Raw genomic sequence first — 18,301 nt, forward strand, 5'->3', positions numbered from 1 at the left:
GGCCTCTGTCATTGGTCCCCTTCTCTTCTTCCTCTACACCTTAATTTTAAGTAATCTCATTTACAAACGCACATTCAACTACCGTCCATTGCTGACAACTTAGAGTGCGACCGCTTTACTCCAAACCTGTGTACTTCTATTCAAACTAAAATCTTGACCTGTGTTTCTGACATGTCCTAGTAGATTTCTAGCACGCATCTTAAGCTCAACAAGTCTAAAACAGAGCTCTTAATCTTCCCCTGCAAGTCCTCCCTGCTACCTCCTCTCTGTTGCTGGACAGCACCAACATCCTACTTGCTACTCAGGGCTGTAATTTGCGTGTTGTTTATGACTTGGAACTCTCATTTGGATCCTCATGTTCAGACTGTCTAAATCTTGCTGATTCTTTCTGCATAACATTTCTAAGATACAGCTTTTCCTATCCAACCATCCAGCTAAAACTGTTGTTCCAGTTTTCATCATCTCATGTCTGTTACTGCAGTATCCTTTTCTTTGGCCTTGACAAATGCAATCTTGACCTGCTCATATCCATTCAGAATGCTGCTGCAAAAATGATTTTCCTAGCTTTTTGCTTTGACCATGTCATTCTCCTCTCACCCGTCTACTGGCTTGCCCCCTCTATCATATCAAACATAATCTACTTGTCTTCACTTTCAAGGCCCTTCACAGCTTATCTCCACCCTACCTATCATCTCACATTCTCTAATGATATGTTGACTCCTGCCTCCATCGGCCACTTGTTAAATTTTCAAATAAGCACCTTTGTGATTTCACTCATGCTGACCTTCATGCTTGGGCAGAGCTTCTTGTAAATATCTGCACAACTACTTTACTATCCTCCTTCAAAACCCCTCTTTTAAAACTCTTCTGTAAAACCTCTAGAAGGTTAACTGTTAGGCCATTCTTGTGCTGAGACCGCTGCCAATCATCTTAATTAATGTTGTTTCTTCAAGTAGATGCAGCTGTGTATTCCACACAAGAGCTGGAGAATTTTGGCTAGCAGTAAATTTAGAGAAAGCATTCATGCCTTGTGGGTGTAGCCCGCCCCCTGGCTATACGAGGCGGTGCCACCCCAACCCCCGTTAGTTCCTTCTTACCACCCATAACTGGAGTTGGAGCTCAGTGGTTATCACTTCACGTTCACTTATCTGTTTTCTGAGAATTATCCTTCAATGTATATAGTTTTTATGCAGTGTTAGTGTTAGGATACTTATTGCCCTGTGTGATGACCTCAATAGGGTTCAAGTACTACCAGTAGAGTGTGTGTGTGTGTGTGGGGGGGAGCGATTTCTAATACTGATCCTCACATGAGGTGCTTGCTGTGTTTAGGGAAGGGGCGTACTAGGGAGCGGTGCTCTTATCTTTAGGTTGTTCACCAAAAGAACCCAGGTGGTCAGTGAATTACGCTTGAAGCAACACCACCTTGAGCATGCCATGAGGCCTGTTTTGGTGCAAAGCCCTGTGTCTGGCTGTCTCCTTCAGACTCGGTGAATGAGGCTGCTCTGTGTTCCAGTGCTGCCATCTCCCCCAAGAGAAGGAGGGGTCTTTCACCCTCCTCAGGGGCGCCAAGGAAAAAGTCCCATAAAACTGACTGGGACCATCGCAGTGCTCATGGGAACTCTTCTTCCTCCTCTAAAGAGTACAGACCACCACCATACCACTTCCAGGCTGTGGGATGGAGCAGGTCTGTCAAACCACTCCCCGATATCACACTGAAACTTCCAGGACACTGTACCATTGATACCGATTCTGGCCTGGGGGCATCTGTTGAGTGCAGTACTGATTACATCAACACCAGCACTGAGAGTCTCCATGCTGGTGGCATATCAGGCAGCAGATTTACTTTGTCAATCTGTTCTGGACTCTCCACTTGTCCAGGACTTTGCCATGGTCGTGGCCTCCACTGCCATGATACTCAATATACAGAAGTTCAGAAACTACCCAATTTTGCCACCTCTATTCCTAGTGACCGGGGCAAATTTTTAAAATGTATTTTAAGTATCTAAAGATGCAGATAGGGATTTAGTGGAATTTTCAAAAACACATAGGTTGATTTCAATTATTTCACCTATCTGCATTTTTAGTTTCCTAAATACCTTTTAAAATCTGGCCGCTTAGAACCTTACTGTGCAAATGGCTTCTGAATCAATGGATTTTTTTTTACAGAGTACAGAACAACTCCAGGTGAATAAAGGTGGCAAAATTTGGCCCTACAATTTAAAGTCCATTCACCAAGTAATCTAAAATCCCCACTGATAAAGCCATTTGGAATAATGTAACATACTAAAAAATTCAACATTTATGTTTACAAGGAGAGAAGAAAAGCTTGTGTCCAAGATTCCGTAGTCTCCTTTTAGATATTTCATCTACAAAAGTCTGAAGTAAGGGGGTTAGTCCTAGAATATGTGCATAATTACATATCTATCCCTTTGTTTTACATGGTAAAACAAGCTAATGGGAACCTTTTAAGTACTGCTGAAATTGCCAACTTATTAGAGGTGATCTCCTGATAACCATCTTCTTGCCTTACTAATAGCTGTTCGGCAGTGGGTTGCAGAGGTATCAAGCTTCTTTCTTTCTGGCTCTGTTTAGAAAGATCCTTATTTAATACCTTGATATTTAATACTTAGAGATCACGTTTTTCTAGGACTTGTTTTGATGTTTTCTCTTTTACTCTGCCTTTTAAATAATTATTACAGTAGTGGTCACTGAGATAATTTTTGGGCGAAGAATGATTTTACCAGTTTTATAAACCAGTCACATTGGTCAGTTGCATTTGTTTTTGCAGTGTTTTAGCTGTGTTGTTCCTGGGATGTTAGAGAGACAAAGTTGGTGAGATATCTTTTATTGGACCAACTTCTATAGGTGAAAGAAACAAGCTTTCAAGCTTCTGCAGAGCTCGGTAGTATTATCAGCCTCACTAAATCTTGACAAAAAATATATAAAAAGCAGGATGGCAAGCAAAAACCAAATTACTGTGTGAAATCTATTGCTGTATCTCCGCAAAGAGGAACAAATCAACCTTGTCTTGTTCTGGTTAATAAAAACCCAACACAATCTGATATACAATTAATTCTTTACCCTTTGAAAGGAATTGTACTATATTACTAGTGGAACTCAGTACCCATGTTATGTATGAATTGTTCAGCACTGATCTGAATGGCTTAAAAGTAGCGAGAATTAGCTATGAAAGTTTAAAATGATCGGAGTGCTTTGAGACTATCTACTTTTTTAGGTCTTGCTATTTATATATTTGTATATAGTGTTTAAAAACTATTTTTCTAGTGCTTGTAAAGTGCAGAGTCACTTTTATTGTACTTGATCTGTAGTAAAGTCAGTCTATACTAAGATTGTTTGTTAGATTGCTAACAACTATCTAGGGTCTCTGTGGTGCAACAGTTTACCTTAAAGACGGCCTTCTCTTATAGCGATGACATTTTGGGGAGCAATTCAGACCAATGAGGGGCTATGTCACCTCTGCCCTACAACCTTGGGTGCTTCACAATGCCTTGTTGCTGTAGCTCCCACCTGTACCACTCACAAACAGCATGCCTGTCACACCCTGAGTGTCCGTGAATGGCCACAGTCCTTGTTCAGGCACTATGATCCCAGCAGCCTGTCAGCAAACACCAGCCACACTCTTACTTCCACCAGCCTGGGTTATTAATTGCAGGGTGATCCAAACACACTCCCAGTCCTGAATTTTCCCCTAAAAATGTGTGTTCTGTAATTCCCAGCTTTCTCCAGGACTGTTCAGATGTTTTAGATTTGTTGTTTCTGAAAGGGAACAATATACAACAACTTGCCTTCTTAAATGGAGCTACCCAAAACAGTTCACAACACTGGATGAATTTTGATTTAAAGAACAAAAAAAGTTTGTTTAACTACAAAGAGAGAGATTTTAAGTGAGTACAAGTATTAAGTCATTAAGATCAGAAATGGTTACAAGAAGAATAAAGATGAAATGTTTCCTAGTACTAAACTTAATAAATTAGACTTGGTTTAAGCTGAAGTTCTTTTCACAGATTTTCGGTGCATTGCTGACCAAATTCTCAGACCAGGATCTGCTCACAAGGTCCAGTGGCTGTTTCTTTTGTCGCCTTAGGTGAAAAGAGAGAGAGACAGGGAGAGAGAAACTGGGTGTTTTTGTTCCCTCACTTTTATAATTCAGTCACCTTTTGAAATGTATTTTCCTGAGAGTGATTCTTAGATAAAGTTATTTCCAACTGAGAAAAAGGATACATGGAGTCTGATGGGGGAAGAGGTGTTATGCTGTTTCTTTTCACCAGTGCATAATGAAATACAGATTTTTTTCTTCTTTTTTCACACTCTTGTGTCTGAGGATTCTGTTTACATCTTGTATGCAAATTGTGTAAACATACATCCCTTGGTTAAGACAGGCTAATTTGACCAGTTCTACCTAATTGAGGCTATGTGAGTTTGAATACGTGCCTTTAACATCATACGGGGAAATTTCATAACTTTACTCAGTGTTGCGACATTCATTTCATGGTGATATTGACCAGTGAGTTATTAGTTTTCAAATGATACCTCCCAAGGCATATTTTGTACAAAGATTATTACAGTAGTGCTTAGGGTGTGAATATAGAAATGTTTGGTCAAAATAGTATCAAAATATGGTTTATCTGATGTTTAGGGTTGATTTTAGTGTCCATTTTTGTTAGTGCTGAGCAGCCCTTATAGTCTTGGCTCTTTTTTATAGTGGGAGTGGCAGTGACTGCTGTAAGCAAGTCCCTGCGTACTCTGCATTAAATTGGATCTAAATTCTGTGACACAATACCTGGTTTGTGTGGCAGATAGGTAATCTTACAAGTTTCATTAATTTTCTAAAATGGAGGCTTTTATTGAATTACACTTGAAATTAAAGAACATAATTGATACAGCATCCCCTGTGGTGTTCTGCTAAATTCATCGTAATTTACAGTAACCTAGACTTTCAATATTTGCATGTGTGAGATTTTTGCATTGACAGTGCATAATTGTATAAAGGAAATTAAGATACGGGAAGCTGAAGGTTTGATAGTGTGGAGGGCATTTTGTGGCTTTGTCACATAGGTAGGTTGGTTATGGGAAAGGGATTGAGATTGTGGGATAAGCTCATTAAATGAATTTTTCTGCTAAAATGGTTTCCAGTGAAATAGTTAAATTTAGAGTTTTTTGACACTATTCCCATGTGAACATCTATTGCAATAAATTAATGGATTCTATAAGAGCTACAGTATATTCCCTTTTAAGGTATAGAAGTTCAATTTTTACATTATCAATGCTATTACTGTGAACACTACATTTTATGGATTTTTACTTTATAGATGCATTCTTTTGTTAAATCAGATTTGCACTTCTGGACACAAGTTCACTAAATATTTTTCTCTTAGATTAATAGAAGATGGCCAGTTTGAAATAGTAACAGGAGGATGGGTCATGCCTGATGAAGCTTCGCCTCATTACTTTGCTTTGATTGACCAGCTGATAGAAGGACATCAGTGGCTGGAGAAGACTCTAGGTATATATGTGTAATTTTTGTCCCCTAATTTGATGTTTTAAACTTAAAAACTGACAAAGAGCTAAGTCAGTCAGCAAGTGTTGTACAATGTTTTGATGATTGACTATAAGTAGGCATCATTGCAAGCTAAACTATTTTCAAAGAAACAAATCTGTGCAAAGATAGTTACGTTTTTGCAGATTTTGTGATTCTGAATGCCTAGACGTGAGGAATATTGTTCATGTCTACTCTAAGTGAAAAGTGACTTTGGACCTGATTCACAATTTCTGAAGTGGCAGTCAGTGACACTGTGTGGGTGTAGTGGTCTGCCTTTACATTGTAAATTGCAGGATTGGCACCTGTATTTGTGATGCTAGTTTGCAAACATAGGTTCTTAGGGTAAGAGCAATTAAATTATTTTCCATTGTATTATTTTTTCTGTCTTGATCTGTGGAAGAAACTTATATTACTTACGCATAATACATGAGGAATAAAATTTGCTTTAATATAGCACCTGTGAACCTGTGGTTTCATGAAGGAATTGGGCAGCACCAGTATTGTCTACCAACTTTTCAAAATTCATGAATCCGGTCCAAAATATGATATGAAAATATCACGAGATTTTCAAAATAATAAGCGTCGGTCCTTTTTATTTGCCATCTTGTTTTGGAGCTTAGAGCATTCACATTTTCCACCTTTTCTCTCTAGAATTGGGGGCCAGATGCTTACTACTACTTTTTCAATGAAAGCTGAGATTTTTTGTATAATTGTAATTGATTCATGGGGTTTTAAGTAAAATATGAAATATTGTGACATAACAAAATTGCAGGACACAGCAACAGTGGAAATACTACAGATTCTATTGTACAGGTTTTTATGAGGGGCAAGAGATTGGCCTACTTGTAATTATATATGTATATGCTTTATTTATATTTATACTTTTTTTTTTATTTGGACTTTGTAATGATAAAGTGTCTTAAGCAGACTTGTTTTCTTTATCTTTCATTTATCTACTTAAACTGTTTGCCAGAGGGTGTTGTGAAGGCCAAGACTATAACAGAGTTCAAAAAAGAACTAGATAAGTTCATGGAGGATAGGTCCATCAATGGCTATTAGCCAGGGTGGACAGGGATGCAAAACCATGCTCTGAAGTGTCTGCAGCCTCTGTTTGCCAGAAACTGGGAATGGACAACAGGGGATGGATCACTTGATGATTACCTGTTATGTTCATTCCCTCTGAAGTACCTGGCATTGACCACTGTTGGAAGACCGGATACGGGCTAGATGGACCTTCGGTCTGACCCAGTATGGCCATTCTTGTGTTCTTAAACTAAGTGCTTTGCACCACTTGACTTTTCTGAACACTGGGTTGAATAGTATGGGTGTAGCTTTCTTTGAAATGAGAAATAAGTAAGAAAGACACAAACTTCTGACACATTCTGCTGCTCAACAGGAGTAAAACCGAAGTCTGGTTGGGCCATCGATCCCTTTGGGCATTCGCCAACAATGACTTACCTTCTGAAACGTTCAGGATTTTCCAGCATGCTTATACAGAGAGTTCATTACTCGGTTAAAAAATATTTTGCAACCCAGAAGACACTAGAATTTTTTTGGAGACAGAACTGGGGTATGTATTGTTTTCTTGGTATCTCTGTCATTTGTTGCTTTATACCTCCTGAGAACTGGAAATAGGCATTAAATAAACAGTTGTGAAAACCTCTACAGTAAACAGATGACCTGGTGCAGAATGTATGAAGTAAATAAAAGTAGGGCTGGTCAAAATTTTTAATATTTTACTGGTGCAAAAAACATTTTTAAAGAAAGGAACACATTTCGTTGTATTCAAAATTTTGATTTTTTTCAGAATTTTCTTTTCTGACAAAAATGAGAAAAAGAAAAATGTCATTTAATTTTGAATTGAAAATATTAATTTTGTTTTTTCTTCTTTCTTATTTGTCTACGTTCTTTCTGTCTTCACTGGAAAGTTGGGTGGGGAAAAGTGTTTTTTTTTAAGTTACTTTCTCTCACATTTTAAAACAAAACAAATGTTTTCCCCACTTCTTCAGTGGGCAGGAAGAAGTAAAAAGCGGGAAACTATTTTTTCCCTCTTTCTCCCACTATTTTGTTTTCTCCTCTTACTTTTTTCAGTTGGGGGAGGAAAAAAAAGGGAAAAGAGGGAAGAGTGGAGTAAGGGTGCAGAGAGAGACATTTTTCTTACAACAAAAATTTCAACAACATTTTTCAGGTATTTTGCTGTGATTTAAAGGTGTAGAATGTGATATGATTTCCATTTGTTTTTAATTTTATCAAGCAAGACTTCAGAATAATTAATCTTCTCAAACAGAATTTTACTAAGCAGGATTCTTCAGAGCAATTAATATTCTCAGACAGTTGGGGTGGTAGAATTAGAATGCAAAGGATAAAGTTTAATCTAGTACATCAGAATTGTTAACTGAGTATTCAGGTCCGCTTTAGTAAAAAAAACAAAACTGTAGTCTCATTAACAGCTCTAGCCAAACAAACCCTATTCAAAAATACAAGCAAGATATAGATCAGGTTTAAAGTATCCAGTATAGTAAATAAATGTCAGCAGATGGATATGGGCTGGAAATGTATATTCTGTTTTGTAAATGTATTTACACCATGCTCATTACCATCGTGTCAGAGTGCTTTCCAGTAGCGCATTAAGCAGCATGACTAAAATCTGTCATGTATTAGTTTGTTCATTCTTTCCCCAGGGGGAGAAGTGCGTGCAGTAGAATGTTTTTGTTTCAGAATTTTAAAAAATAATTAACATTGCTATTTGTCAGTTTTAGAGAAGACCTCGTCAAAATAATGTGTCTTTCACTTGAAACGTTGGCTGGCGAGGTTTGTAATATTCATTAGTTCCTGTGGGAGTTTATTCCGGAGTTTTGGTTCGGCTTGGCTCCAGAGAAAGTTCCGTCTGCTGCATGAGCTAGCTTTACCTTTATTGTTGAAAGTTCCATTGTGCCAGAGGAGTGAAGTTGTTACACACAGACTTCATCCTGGAGTAATTTTTGTTGTTAAACTTATTTTTTGTGTATGCGGCTCAATTTCTAACTTGACATTAGCTTTTCTAAATGGTAGTCAAAATAAACACCAATGATAAAGTTAGTGTCCTGGGGTTTGGGTTCACATCAGAGTATTCTAGTATTTCAGAACTGAAGTCACCTTTAATTCTTCTTGTAAATGATTTTTTTAAAATGGTTTTGGCCTTTTTTGTTTGATAGATAAAAAAAGCCAGAAAAGTGTTGTGTTGTTGTGTTTTGATTTTGTCTTATTTTTGCTGTTTTATCTTAAGAACATCAGGAATGTTGTATATTTTCTTCCCTAGAATTGCAAAGGATTTATTGGGGATATCTGAGTATATGTATTGTGAATACCAGGATCTCAACTGAAGGTGTCATATCTTTTTGTCAGGCATTGGAGTTAAATAGGTACTAAGAAGACCCCAGCTGCAAAAATCAAAATCTCTTATCTCACTTGCTCAGTTTTCAGTCTCTTGTGTTGTCGTAACTTCATTAACTCTCCAGTAGTTTTCAAGTGTAACCAAGACCTGAAGGTAAAAATCAAACATTTTTAAAAGAAAACTTTTAGGGCTTTTTTAACATCCATAAAGAAGTAAAAAGCCAATTCCCACCCCCATTTTGCAGCTCACCTAAAAAGCTGATCACCTGCAGACTTAAAAGTATTAGTAGATCATCCTTGCCTAATATTAGATATCCTGAAGTGATATGAATCGCCTGGAGAGTGTGAAATTAGATTTGAGTGGCTAAGAGGTCGTAAGGTCTCAACAAATTTGAAATTAAGACTGAACAAATTCACCATGAAAAAGTAGCTAACTGACTCGAGACTACTAGGGAATTAACAATCTAGTACATAATCTATTAAGCATATTTCCTGGTAAAATCCTATGAAATATTAAACATTATTAAAAATTATTTACATGTTAACTTTAGAGCTTGTTTTAGTTTTACATAAATTGACGACCAAAAGTTGGCGGAGGACCTAGGGTGTTCATGTTTGTTTACTGATCAAGATCGGGACCCCATTGTAGTAGTATGCTGAGAAACATGACTCCAGCCCCAATCAGTTTACAGTGTAATAATGCAGAAGTATTAAAAGCATAGCATTAGTATGTAGTGTAATTATAGCGCCTTCCACCTGATGATAAATAGAAATCTAAATCTGTAATGTGTACCTACCATAGATGACTATCATCAGCATTGATTTTTATACCATTATCGTAATCCCAGCCAAGCGGGTATTGCTTATTTGATAGATGGGTAAAGGGCCATGGGAGAGCCAACTGCGTTGTGGTTTGCTCTTTCAATTATTATGTTTTTAGTGATGATTTAAAAAAAAGATTTGTCTCTCAAAACAAGTGGAGACATGGTCCCTGTCCTTAAGTTTACAAATTAAATTCTTCAGGACTGGCAAGTGTAAAGTGTAATAAAGGGGAGATTTGAAAGAAGGGTGACAATTAAGATTTTTATTTCCCCCCATCCCCCTAAAAATCTTGAAATTTTTGATATTTATATTTCTTTCTTTCCCCTTGCTTTTAATAGACAAAATGGCAGAACTGAATATTTAGGAGAGCTTGAATGAGGTGCGGGAGGTGGTTTGGCAAATGGGTTTGGGAAGGATGTTCTAAGCAGAATGTGCAACATTTAAGAGGTATGTGGGAGTTAGACCCATTGAAGTGAATGGTCCCGTTCATTTGCTTAGCAGTAGTCTCATGTGTTGCTTTAAGCACATGCATATGTGTTTGCAAGGTAAGGACCTTGAGGCTGTATATTTTAATTCAAATAATTTAACACTCCTTTCAGATGTTTTCTTTTTGGGTTTCAGTGTAGAACTCCTCCAACTCCACTTCTCATGCATAGTGATCTGATGTTTTGATTTACTAGAGTCAGTTTTGAGTGGATAAGAGTGTCTTTCTCTTGTCAGGTTAAATTGAAAACCAGGCCCCAGCTGGGTTGCTGTTTGGTTGGCTTCCCCTCCCCCTTCACGCATCGTCTCCACTCTCTACAGTATCCCTCTTCCTACAGTACAGCACTTCATGTTACAGCAGCCTTTATTCTTAGCTGCAGGACCACACCCCTCTTCCTGTTCTCTCTACTGAATTATTCATATATTTAAAGTGGGAATGAGTGGGAAGCTCCAAACTCTGGTGTAAAATCATCTGGTGAGTTCTTGTGTTTGGAAGTTTACAGGTATATTGAAAGCAAAGGATGTAAATAGATGGTACACAAAGATAGGTGGGCAATACAGTCAGCAATCTGCTCTACTTGTTGCTTCCTATGATTAAGCTCACATTGCATGCAGATTCTGCAGATGCCAAAATTTCTGGTTGACTTACATTATACCCAACTCCCAAACACAATCCTAGTATTTAATATCTAATCAAAGGGTTGTAAATGTAAGAAAATCATGATAGTAATTCTTGTTTAATTTACTTTTTATCAGTATCTTCTCATAGTAATTTCCTGATGCTGTTTTACTTAGAACCTCTTTAAGAGAAAACCCTGATGCCCACTAAAATTTTAAATTCTTCTTTTAAAAGAGAATCTGACCTGTTGAAAAATGTACCTTTTGTCTTATTTCAGTGAGATAATTGTTTAGTTCAGTACAGAGTTGTTGCTGATGTTGAGCTAAATAAATAAATGATTTCTCCATGCAAATTAATCAGTGGGAATTGTTTTGAGTAAGCACCACTGAAAAATTGAATTATAAAAACACATAGAAGAATGGATTTTGTCTTTACGGAATTTAGGAAAATTCAGGTACAATTCATTATTCATTGAGGTATTGTCTTTAAGGTAACTTAATCATTAGAGACTTGATCCTACATTAATTAAAGTCAATGGCAAAACGCCCGGTGACTTAAATGGTGCAGTGTCAGGGCTCAGATCTCCAAAATGGCACTGTATTTTAAGATAGCATATTAAAAGCACTCCTGGATTAGGCCCAGACAGTTAGTTAATTTAGTTTAGACAATGAAATATGGCTTTATTTTATAGATATATTCTGTTCATGTACTTTTAGATTTGGGATCCAATACAGATATCCTTTGCCACATGATGCCTTTCTACAGCTATGACGTTCCTCATACATGTGGTCCAGATCCTAAAATCTGTTGCCAGTTTGATTTTAAGCGTCTTCCTGGGGGAAGAGTAAGTTGTCCCTGGAGAGTTCCTCCTGAGGCCATTCATGCTGGGAATGTTCAGCACAGGTACAGTACTGAAAGTATTGTGGAATTCAGTAATTTGTACTTGCTGAAGGCGATACTAACATCACAACTTGCTTGTTTTAGTATTTAAAAAAGACGATCCTCTAGGACAGAGATGGGCAAACTATGGCCCGCGGGCCACATCCGGCGTCCGGGACTGTCCTGCCCAGCCGCTGAGCTCCTGGCCCAGGAGGCTAGCCCCCGGCCCCTCCCCTGCTGTCCCCCCTTCCCCGCACTTACACCGCCGCGCGCTCATGCAGGGCAGCACAGCAGCGTGTCTGGCTCCTGTGCGGCTCCCAGACATGCTGCTCTGAACGGCATGGTAACGGGGCCGGGGGGGTTGTTTAAGGGGCAGGGGCTCCTGGGGGGCAGTCAGGGAGCAGGGGGCAGTTGGATGGGGTGGGGTCCCGGCGGGGGGTGGAGGGAGGTGGTCAGGGGACGGGGACCAGGGGGCAGTTGTATAGGGCAGAGGTTCTTGGGCGGGGGGCAGTCAGGGGACGGGGAGCGGTGGGGGTTAAATGGGGGAGGAGACCTAGGGGGTGGTTAGGGGTGGGGGTCCTCGGAGGGGGTGGTCTGGGGACAAGGAGCAGGGTGGGGTTGGATGGGTGTGAGGTTCTGAGGGGGACGGGAAGTGGGAGGGGGCAGATGGGGGCTGGGGCCAGGCTGTTTGGGGAGAAATAGCCTTCCCTACCTGGCCCTCCATACAGTTTTGCACCCCGATGTGGCCCTCGGGCCAAGAAGTTTGCCAACCCCTGTCCTAGGAGAAATAATTTCTATTACATATGCACTGTATGTGTGTCAATTCCCAAAACAGTTGCTAGTACAATTTATGAAAGTGGTAACTGTAAGAGAAACTAAAATTAATACACTGAGTTAATGTGTTAATTCCCCAGTTCCTAATAAACAAGTCTACAACTCTTGGGTCAGTTACATTTTATGAGTACCAGGAAGAGGTACAAACAATTTGCTTGTCAGACTTTTTCCAGATTCTGTACTGTCAGGCACGGGGATGGCATCAGGATCTCTCTGGGTTTGTCTACACTCCAACAAAAGACCAGTGACACTGAGTCTCAGAGCCTGGGTCAATTGACCCAGGCTTATGGGGCTAAAACAACAGGGTAGCTGTTCGGGCTCGGAAACTCTGTGAGAGAGGAAGGTCTCGCAGTTCAGGCCGGAGCCCAAGCCCATATGTCTACACTGTTACTTTTAGTCGTATGAGCCTGAGTCAAATGACCCGGGTTCTGAGGCTGAGCACTATGGGTTTTTCATTGAAGTGCAGATATACCCTCTGAGGGAGAGTAGTGGGAGCATACACTGTATCTTTGCATATGACTCCCACATCTAATCCAATTAATTGAAAACAAAACTAAATAGTCCCATAAAAAATGTTTGAAATAGTTATGCTGATAGTACATATCAATAATGTAAGCTGAAAAAAATTGAGTGTTTATAAAAACAAAAGATTAGAAAAAACAGAATTCAGAGTTCAGGCAAATGTAACCGAAATCAACACATGAACGTATGGAAGTGCACATTTGGTACTGTGCTGCCAGGGAGCCAGAAGGGGTAGAGGTGGGGGGCCGCAGAGGTGGGGTGAGGTATGGTTTCATTACAGAGATGTTTCTCGTGTCCAACAGATCTGAGATCTGGTGTGTTTTGCCCTGATTATTCTTCTGAGTATGGGTATTCCATCCTCCCTATGCTATAGAAACCCATTGACAAACTGTGCAACTGATTGAGAAAGAAATTGGAGAGGGAAGACAGGAAAGAAGAGGTGCCAAGGGAAAATACCTCACTTACTAACCTTTTTTTCCATATCACACAAGTAACTTTGGGCAAATGATCACGAATATGGACAAACTGTTGTCTGGTCTCAGAGTGCACGTGTAAAATTTGAACCACAAATGAGCTTCTTTTGGAACTCCTCTTCTTCTATACTGCCAGTTGCTGTAGTTTGTAAGTGATAGCATACCTATTTCTCTGAGGGGAGGACTTCACGTACCCTAGATTCAGAGTAGTCTTTCTGACCTCACAAGGGGTATTGCTTCAGTCAAGGCAGTTCAACGCTTTGAGAATGGCTAATGACAAACTATAAAATGGACTGCCGGCAAGAAAACATTGATGATACTAGGTGGGTTATGTTTGTCTGAGCAGACCACGTAACTCAATGTCTGCAGTTTATTCATCCAAGATTTAAAACTACCTATTAATGAGAATGCTAACAGAAAACTTATTCTAAGTAAAAGCAGTTTATATAGCTTAAAAAAACGAAACATCTTATTAAAATTTTTACAGATTTTGGATATATTGCAAAAAATATTTGTAACTCATAAAAACTTTCACATACAACATTTAACCCCCCCCTTCCCAAATTTTAAGCATTAATGGTTTGGAAACCATTCTAAATGTGTACATGCTGCAACCTCTTTGAGAATATGCATTAAAAGTAGGTAAGTTGTTGTTTTAGAAATCTTTAGATTTATAGTTTCTGTAAAATCTTTGGCATGTAACTAACGTAACTGCAGTATTGACAGTATTTCTTATATTAAATGTACCTAAGTAACTTTAATTAGAAAAAAATAGTACTGAAAAGATTTTAATGGCAATCATGGTTATTCAGAGAAGCCGTACAAAATTTTATGAACACTTTCACTAGCTCAGGTGCTAAAGTTTTTAACCCACTATTTAATATGTTGCTATTAGGGAGGAAAAAACCTACCTTTTTAATTATCACAAGTAAATGGACAAGTAGAATTTTGCAAGGCTAGTTGTAAGGTGTTGTATAGAACATATTTTAGACATTTGTCATCTTGTCAAGTGATTACTTTTCTATATTCTAAATTTTATAATTTTTTTTTCTTCCAAGGGCTTGGATGATTTTAGATCAGTACAGAAAGAAGTCAAAGCTTTTCCGTACTAAAGTTCTGTTGGCTCCACTAGGGGATGATTTCCGCTACAGTGAGAGCTCAGAATGGGATCAGCAGTACCAGAATTATCAAAAGCTTTTTGATTTTATGAACTCTCATCCTGAGTTACATGTTAAGGTAAACTGCATATTTATTTTTTTCAAATAGTTGTAGTCCTGTTCTAACATCAATGAGCCCTAATTTAAACTTTTTATGTACTCCTGTTTCACTCTTTAACACCTTCTGATATACTGAGATTTTTGTATGAATTTGTTTTGCATCATGGAGAAAGCTAGCTAAATACTACTATAGCTTAACTGAAACTCTTGGTTAGTAAGGAAGGTAGTACTGATCAAGTTTTATAGTTAGGCTTGGCAGGATTTGATTTTAATCGATAACTGTCAGTAAATGGAAGAAAAATCTCTAACAGTTGGCATGCCTGCATGGATGATTGTCACTGGCCTTGGCAGCCATCTGCAGCTTTCCTGTCAGGGCAGAGAGTGAGCAGGTCCATAACAGTGGTTCTACAGAGGGCTAATTGCACTGCTTCAGGATTGGTGACACTCGATCCCTGGAGGCGCAAGGTTCAGAGGAAGACTGCTATCCTGGTGAGGCAGCACAGAGACCTCTGGTCATGACTTGCAGAAGGAAGAGGGTGAGCTTTCTGCCACGGGGAGACCACCATATTGCTGAGTGGCTCCTGTGGCAGTGCGGGGAGACTTCTGCAACTTTGCTGTCACGGCTCTGCTCAGTCACTCACTCACCACCAGCCAGGCACATGGGAGCTGTCCTTGGGCAGGAACTGTTCAGCAGTGGGTTGGCCTCCCATACAGCTCGGGGTTCATCCTCTTTCTTACAGTCCTGGCCAGTGGCTTCTGCTTCGCCTAACCAGGATGATCACTGCCTCCCCTGCACCTTGTCCCCTGGTGTCTTGGGCCCTGGCAGACCTGCTGTTAGCACTACCCACTCATCCCACAACTGTAAAAATAAAATTAAAAATAGAAGTAAGTCCTTAAAATAAAAATGTGTAGTTCAACTGATGGATGATTTTGAATGTACTTGAGGTTAATGACAAGCCAGACTAACTTTATTTTTTTCCTTCCAAGGCTTGAAATTATTCTATAAGAAATATAAACAATGGCCATAGTGGTTTACTTTAAACAATAGCCTTTAAGTTTAAGGAAGTTTCTTTCTTCTCTTGTTGCTTTGAGTAGCTTCCAGTTGTTCTCTGAGTCGTGTCTCTATGGGTGCTCCACTATAGGTGTGCTTGTATCTCTGCGTTGCAGATTGGAGAACTTTGGCAGCAGTGTCCATTAGGCCTGCACAGGTTCTGTCCCTCCTTGTGCCCTGCCACGAGGCTAACCAGCAAGGGTGGGCTAACGCCCCTCAGTTCCTTGTCAGCTGCTCCTGCTAGAGATAAAGCCCTTAGCAGTCCATTTGCGATCATTAGCTTTCTTTAGCATTTCTAGTAGTTAGTATCCTTCATCTTAGATGTAGTTTTTTCTCTTTATTTTCTCTTCAGAAAACAAACAAAAAAAACCTTTTCTTTTTTTTTTGTTGGGAACCCCTTCCCCCAGCAGGATATGCCTGGCTCATCGGACTTCAAGAAGTGCCTGTCTTGCAAAGAGGCTGTCCCTGTGCCAGACAAACACTCTTGCTGCATATGCTGCCTTGGGGAAGGCCACATTGCCCAGAAGTGTGGTCTCTTCCAGCAACTCAGAGCCAGGTCTTGAAAGGACAGGGAGTTAAGACAGAAGATCATCTTCATGGAGGCAGCCCTCCAACCTTCTCTGGATCCATGCCAGGAGTCACCCAGAAAGTGCAGGTTTTCTACACAGCCCTCAAAATCAGAGGACTGTGGGTCAAAGAAACCAGCTGCAGACCCCTCTCATAAGTCATCAAAAAAGAGAGTGTTGAGTCCCCAGAGTGAGCCCTGAGCTATCCGTAAAAGATCTCCTGCATGGTCGGTATCATTGGCACTGAGACAGTTCAAACCTGGTACCCATGGCTTAAGAAGATCTAGAGTAGCAGGTATTGTAGATGCACCTAAGATTCTGATGGGCACATGCACCAAGCCAACGGTACCCAGTGGAAAAAGATTGGAGCAGAGAGTGCTCCAGTAAGAAAACGCTGCCAGTACATGCTGTACTTTTGGCACTGTCATCAGTGCCCCATCCAGCACCGGAGCATTTGGTGTGAGCGAGATCCCCGACTCTCTCCGTACCACCAGTGGCACCTCTGGAATTCCAGCACTCAGGAGAATTCAGGCTATCTGATATACCAGAGTCTCCTCCTCTTGGCATTGGGAATTCAATACCAAGTCTTCTCCAAGTGTGGGAGTCTTCTCTGGTACCCTGCCATGCACCTCCACTTTCTAGTAGCAAATCAGACAGCGAGCCAGAGAAAGTCATCTCCAATCACTCCTCCCATTGTCCCTATGATGCCTGTTATCAAGGGGCTCCTCGGGTATACCCTCAGCCTGCCCCTACCACTCACATAATACGACCAGCCATGGGCACCACCACTGGGATCTATCCCACCGTTTCAGTGGCCCTACTGGGATTCCTGGGCGGCGTATTGCTCCCATACTCCTTGGACTGTCAGCCTCACCCGTGAGCCCCTGAGACATTCTCCCTTGGCTATGGTATCCAGAATCTTGGAACCTCCAGAGGAGATTATGGAGGAACAGGAGGGTGGAATGGAGGAAGAGGTTACTCCAAGAACCAATATATTTTCCTCCAGATGAGACAGTCATTCTTAGCTGCTGATTTCTGGCTCTTCCAGGACTTGGCCAAAGGGTTGCAGAACCCCTGGAGGATGTCAAGGACACTCACCACAAACTCCTTGAACCTCCTATACTCTTCCTCCTCCTCCAGAATATTCCTCCCCATCAGTGAGCCCTCCTGGACCCCACAAAAACTGTATGGCAAATCCCAGGATTGGCGATGCCTACTTATAAATGGGTCGATAAAAAATATTGCATCCTGCCTAGGGAGGTGGAATATCTTCTTTCTCACCCTCCGCCCAACTCCATCGTTGTGGACATGGTAAAATCCTGCAGCCGCCAGCACCAAATGAGATCCATCCCTCTATGATAGGGATTGGAAATGCGTGGACCGCTTCAGGAGAAAGGCCTACTCCTCCGCCACTTTGCAGTTTTGAATAACAAATTATCAAGTCTTAATGACCAAGTATGACAACATTTACTATTCAAAACTCAACAGCTTTATTGATCAGCTCCCAGTCAAAGCACGACCAGTTCTGAGCTATTGTCCAGGAAGGACAACTAGTAGTCAAAACAATGCTCCAGTCAGCCCTTGATGTAGCCGATACAGCATCCCAGTCCATTTCCACGGCAGTGGTTATATGACATGTGTCATGGTTACACCTTTTGGGCTTCTCTAAAGCGATGCAAAGAACTGCTGAAGACCTTTATTTTGAAGGCACCAAGTTGTTTGCTGAAAAGACTGACGCATCCCTCCATACTGTTAGGGATTCCAGGGCACCTCTGTGCTCATTAGGGATGTAAACAACCGTAACAAAGAGAAGATTTAGTCCGCTGCGGCAACATAAATTCCGTACATCTCACTACCTGACTCAATGCTTTTATGAACCTCAAAGAAAGAAATCTAGGTTCTC

The 18,301-nt window shown here is 40.3% G+C and overlaps 1 protein-coding gene across 1 annotated transcript in view; it reads left to right on the forward strand.

The window, feature by feature from the left end:
* The window catches only part of MAN2A1 (mannosidase alpha class 2A member 1), a 213,761-nt gene that overhangs the window by 75,196 nt on the left and 120,264 nt on the right, over positions 1–18,301 (forward strand). Inside the window, exons 5-8 of the mRNA XM_048849432.2 lie at positions 5,397–5,524; positions 6,957–7,130; positions 11,573–11,759; positions 14,623–14,800. Coding sequence (XP_048705389.2) covers positions 5,397–5,524; positions 6,957–7,130; positions 11,573–11,759; positions 14,623–14,800 — 667 coding nt within the window. The remainder of the gene's footprint in view (positions 1–5,396; positions 5,525–6,956; positions 7,131–11,572; positions 11,760–14,622; positions 14,801–18,301) is intronic.

The sequence above is a fragment of the Caretta caretta genome, chromosome 5, assembly GCF_965140235.1.
Source record: "Caretta caretta isolate rCarCar2 chromosome 5, rCarCar1.hap1, whole genome shotgun sequence".
Lineage (NCBI taxonomy): Eukaryota > Metazoa > Chordata > Testudines > Cheloniidae > Caretta > Caretta caretta.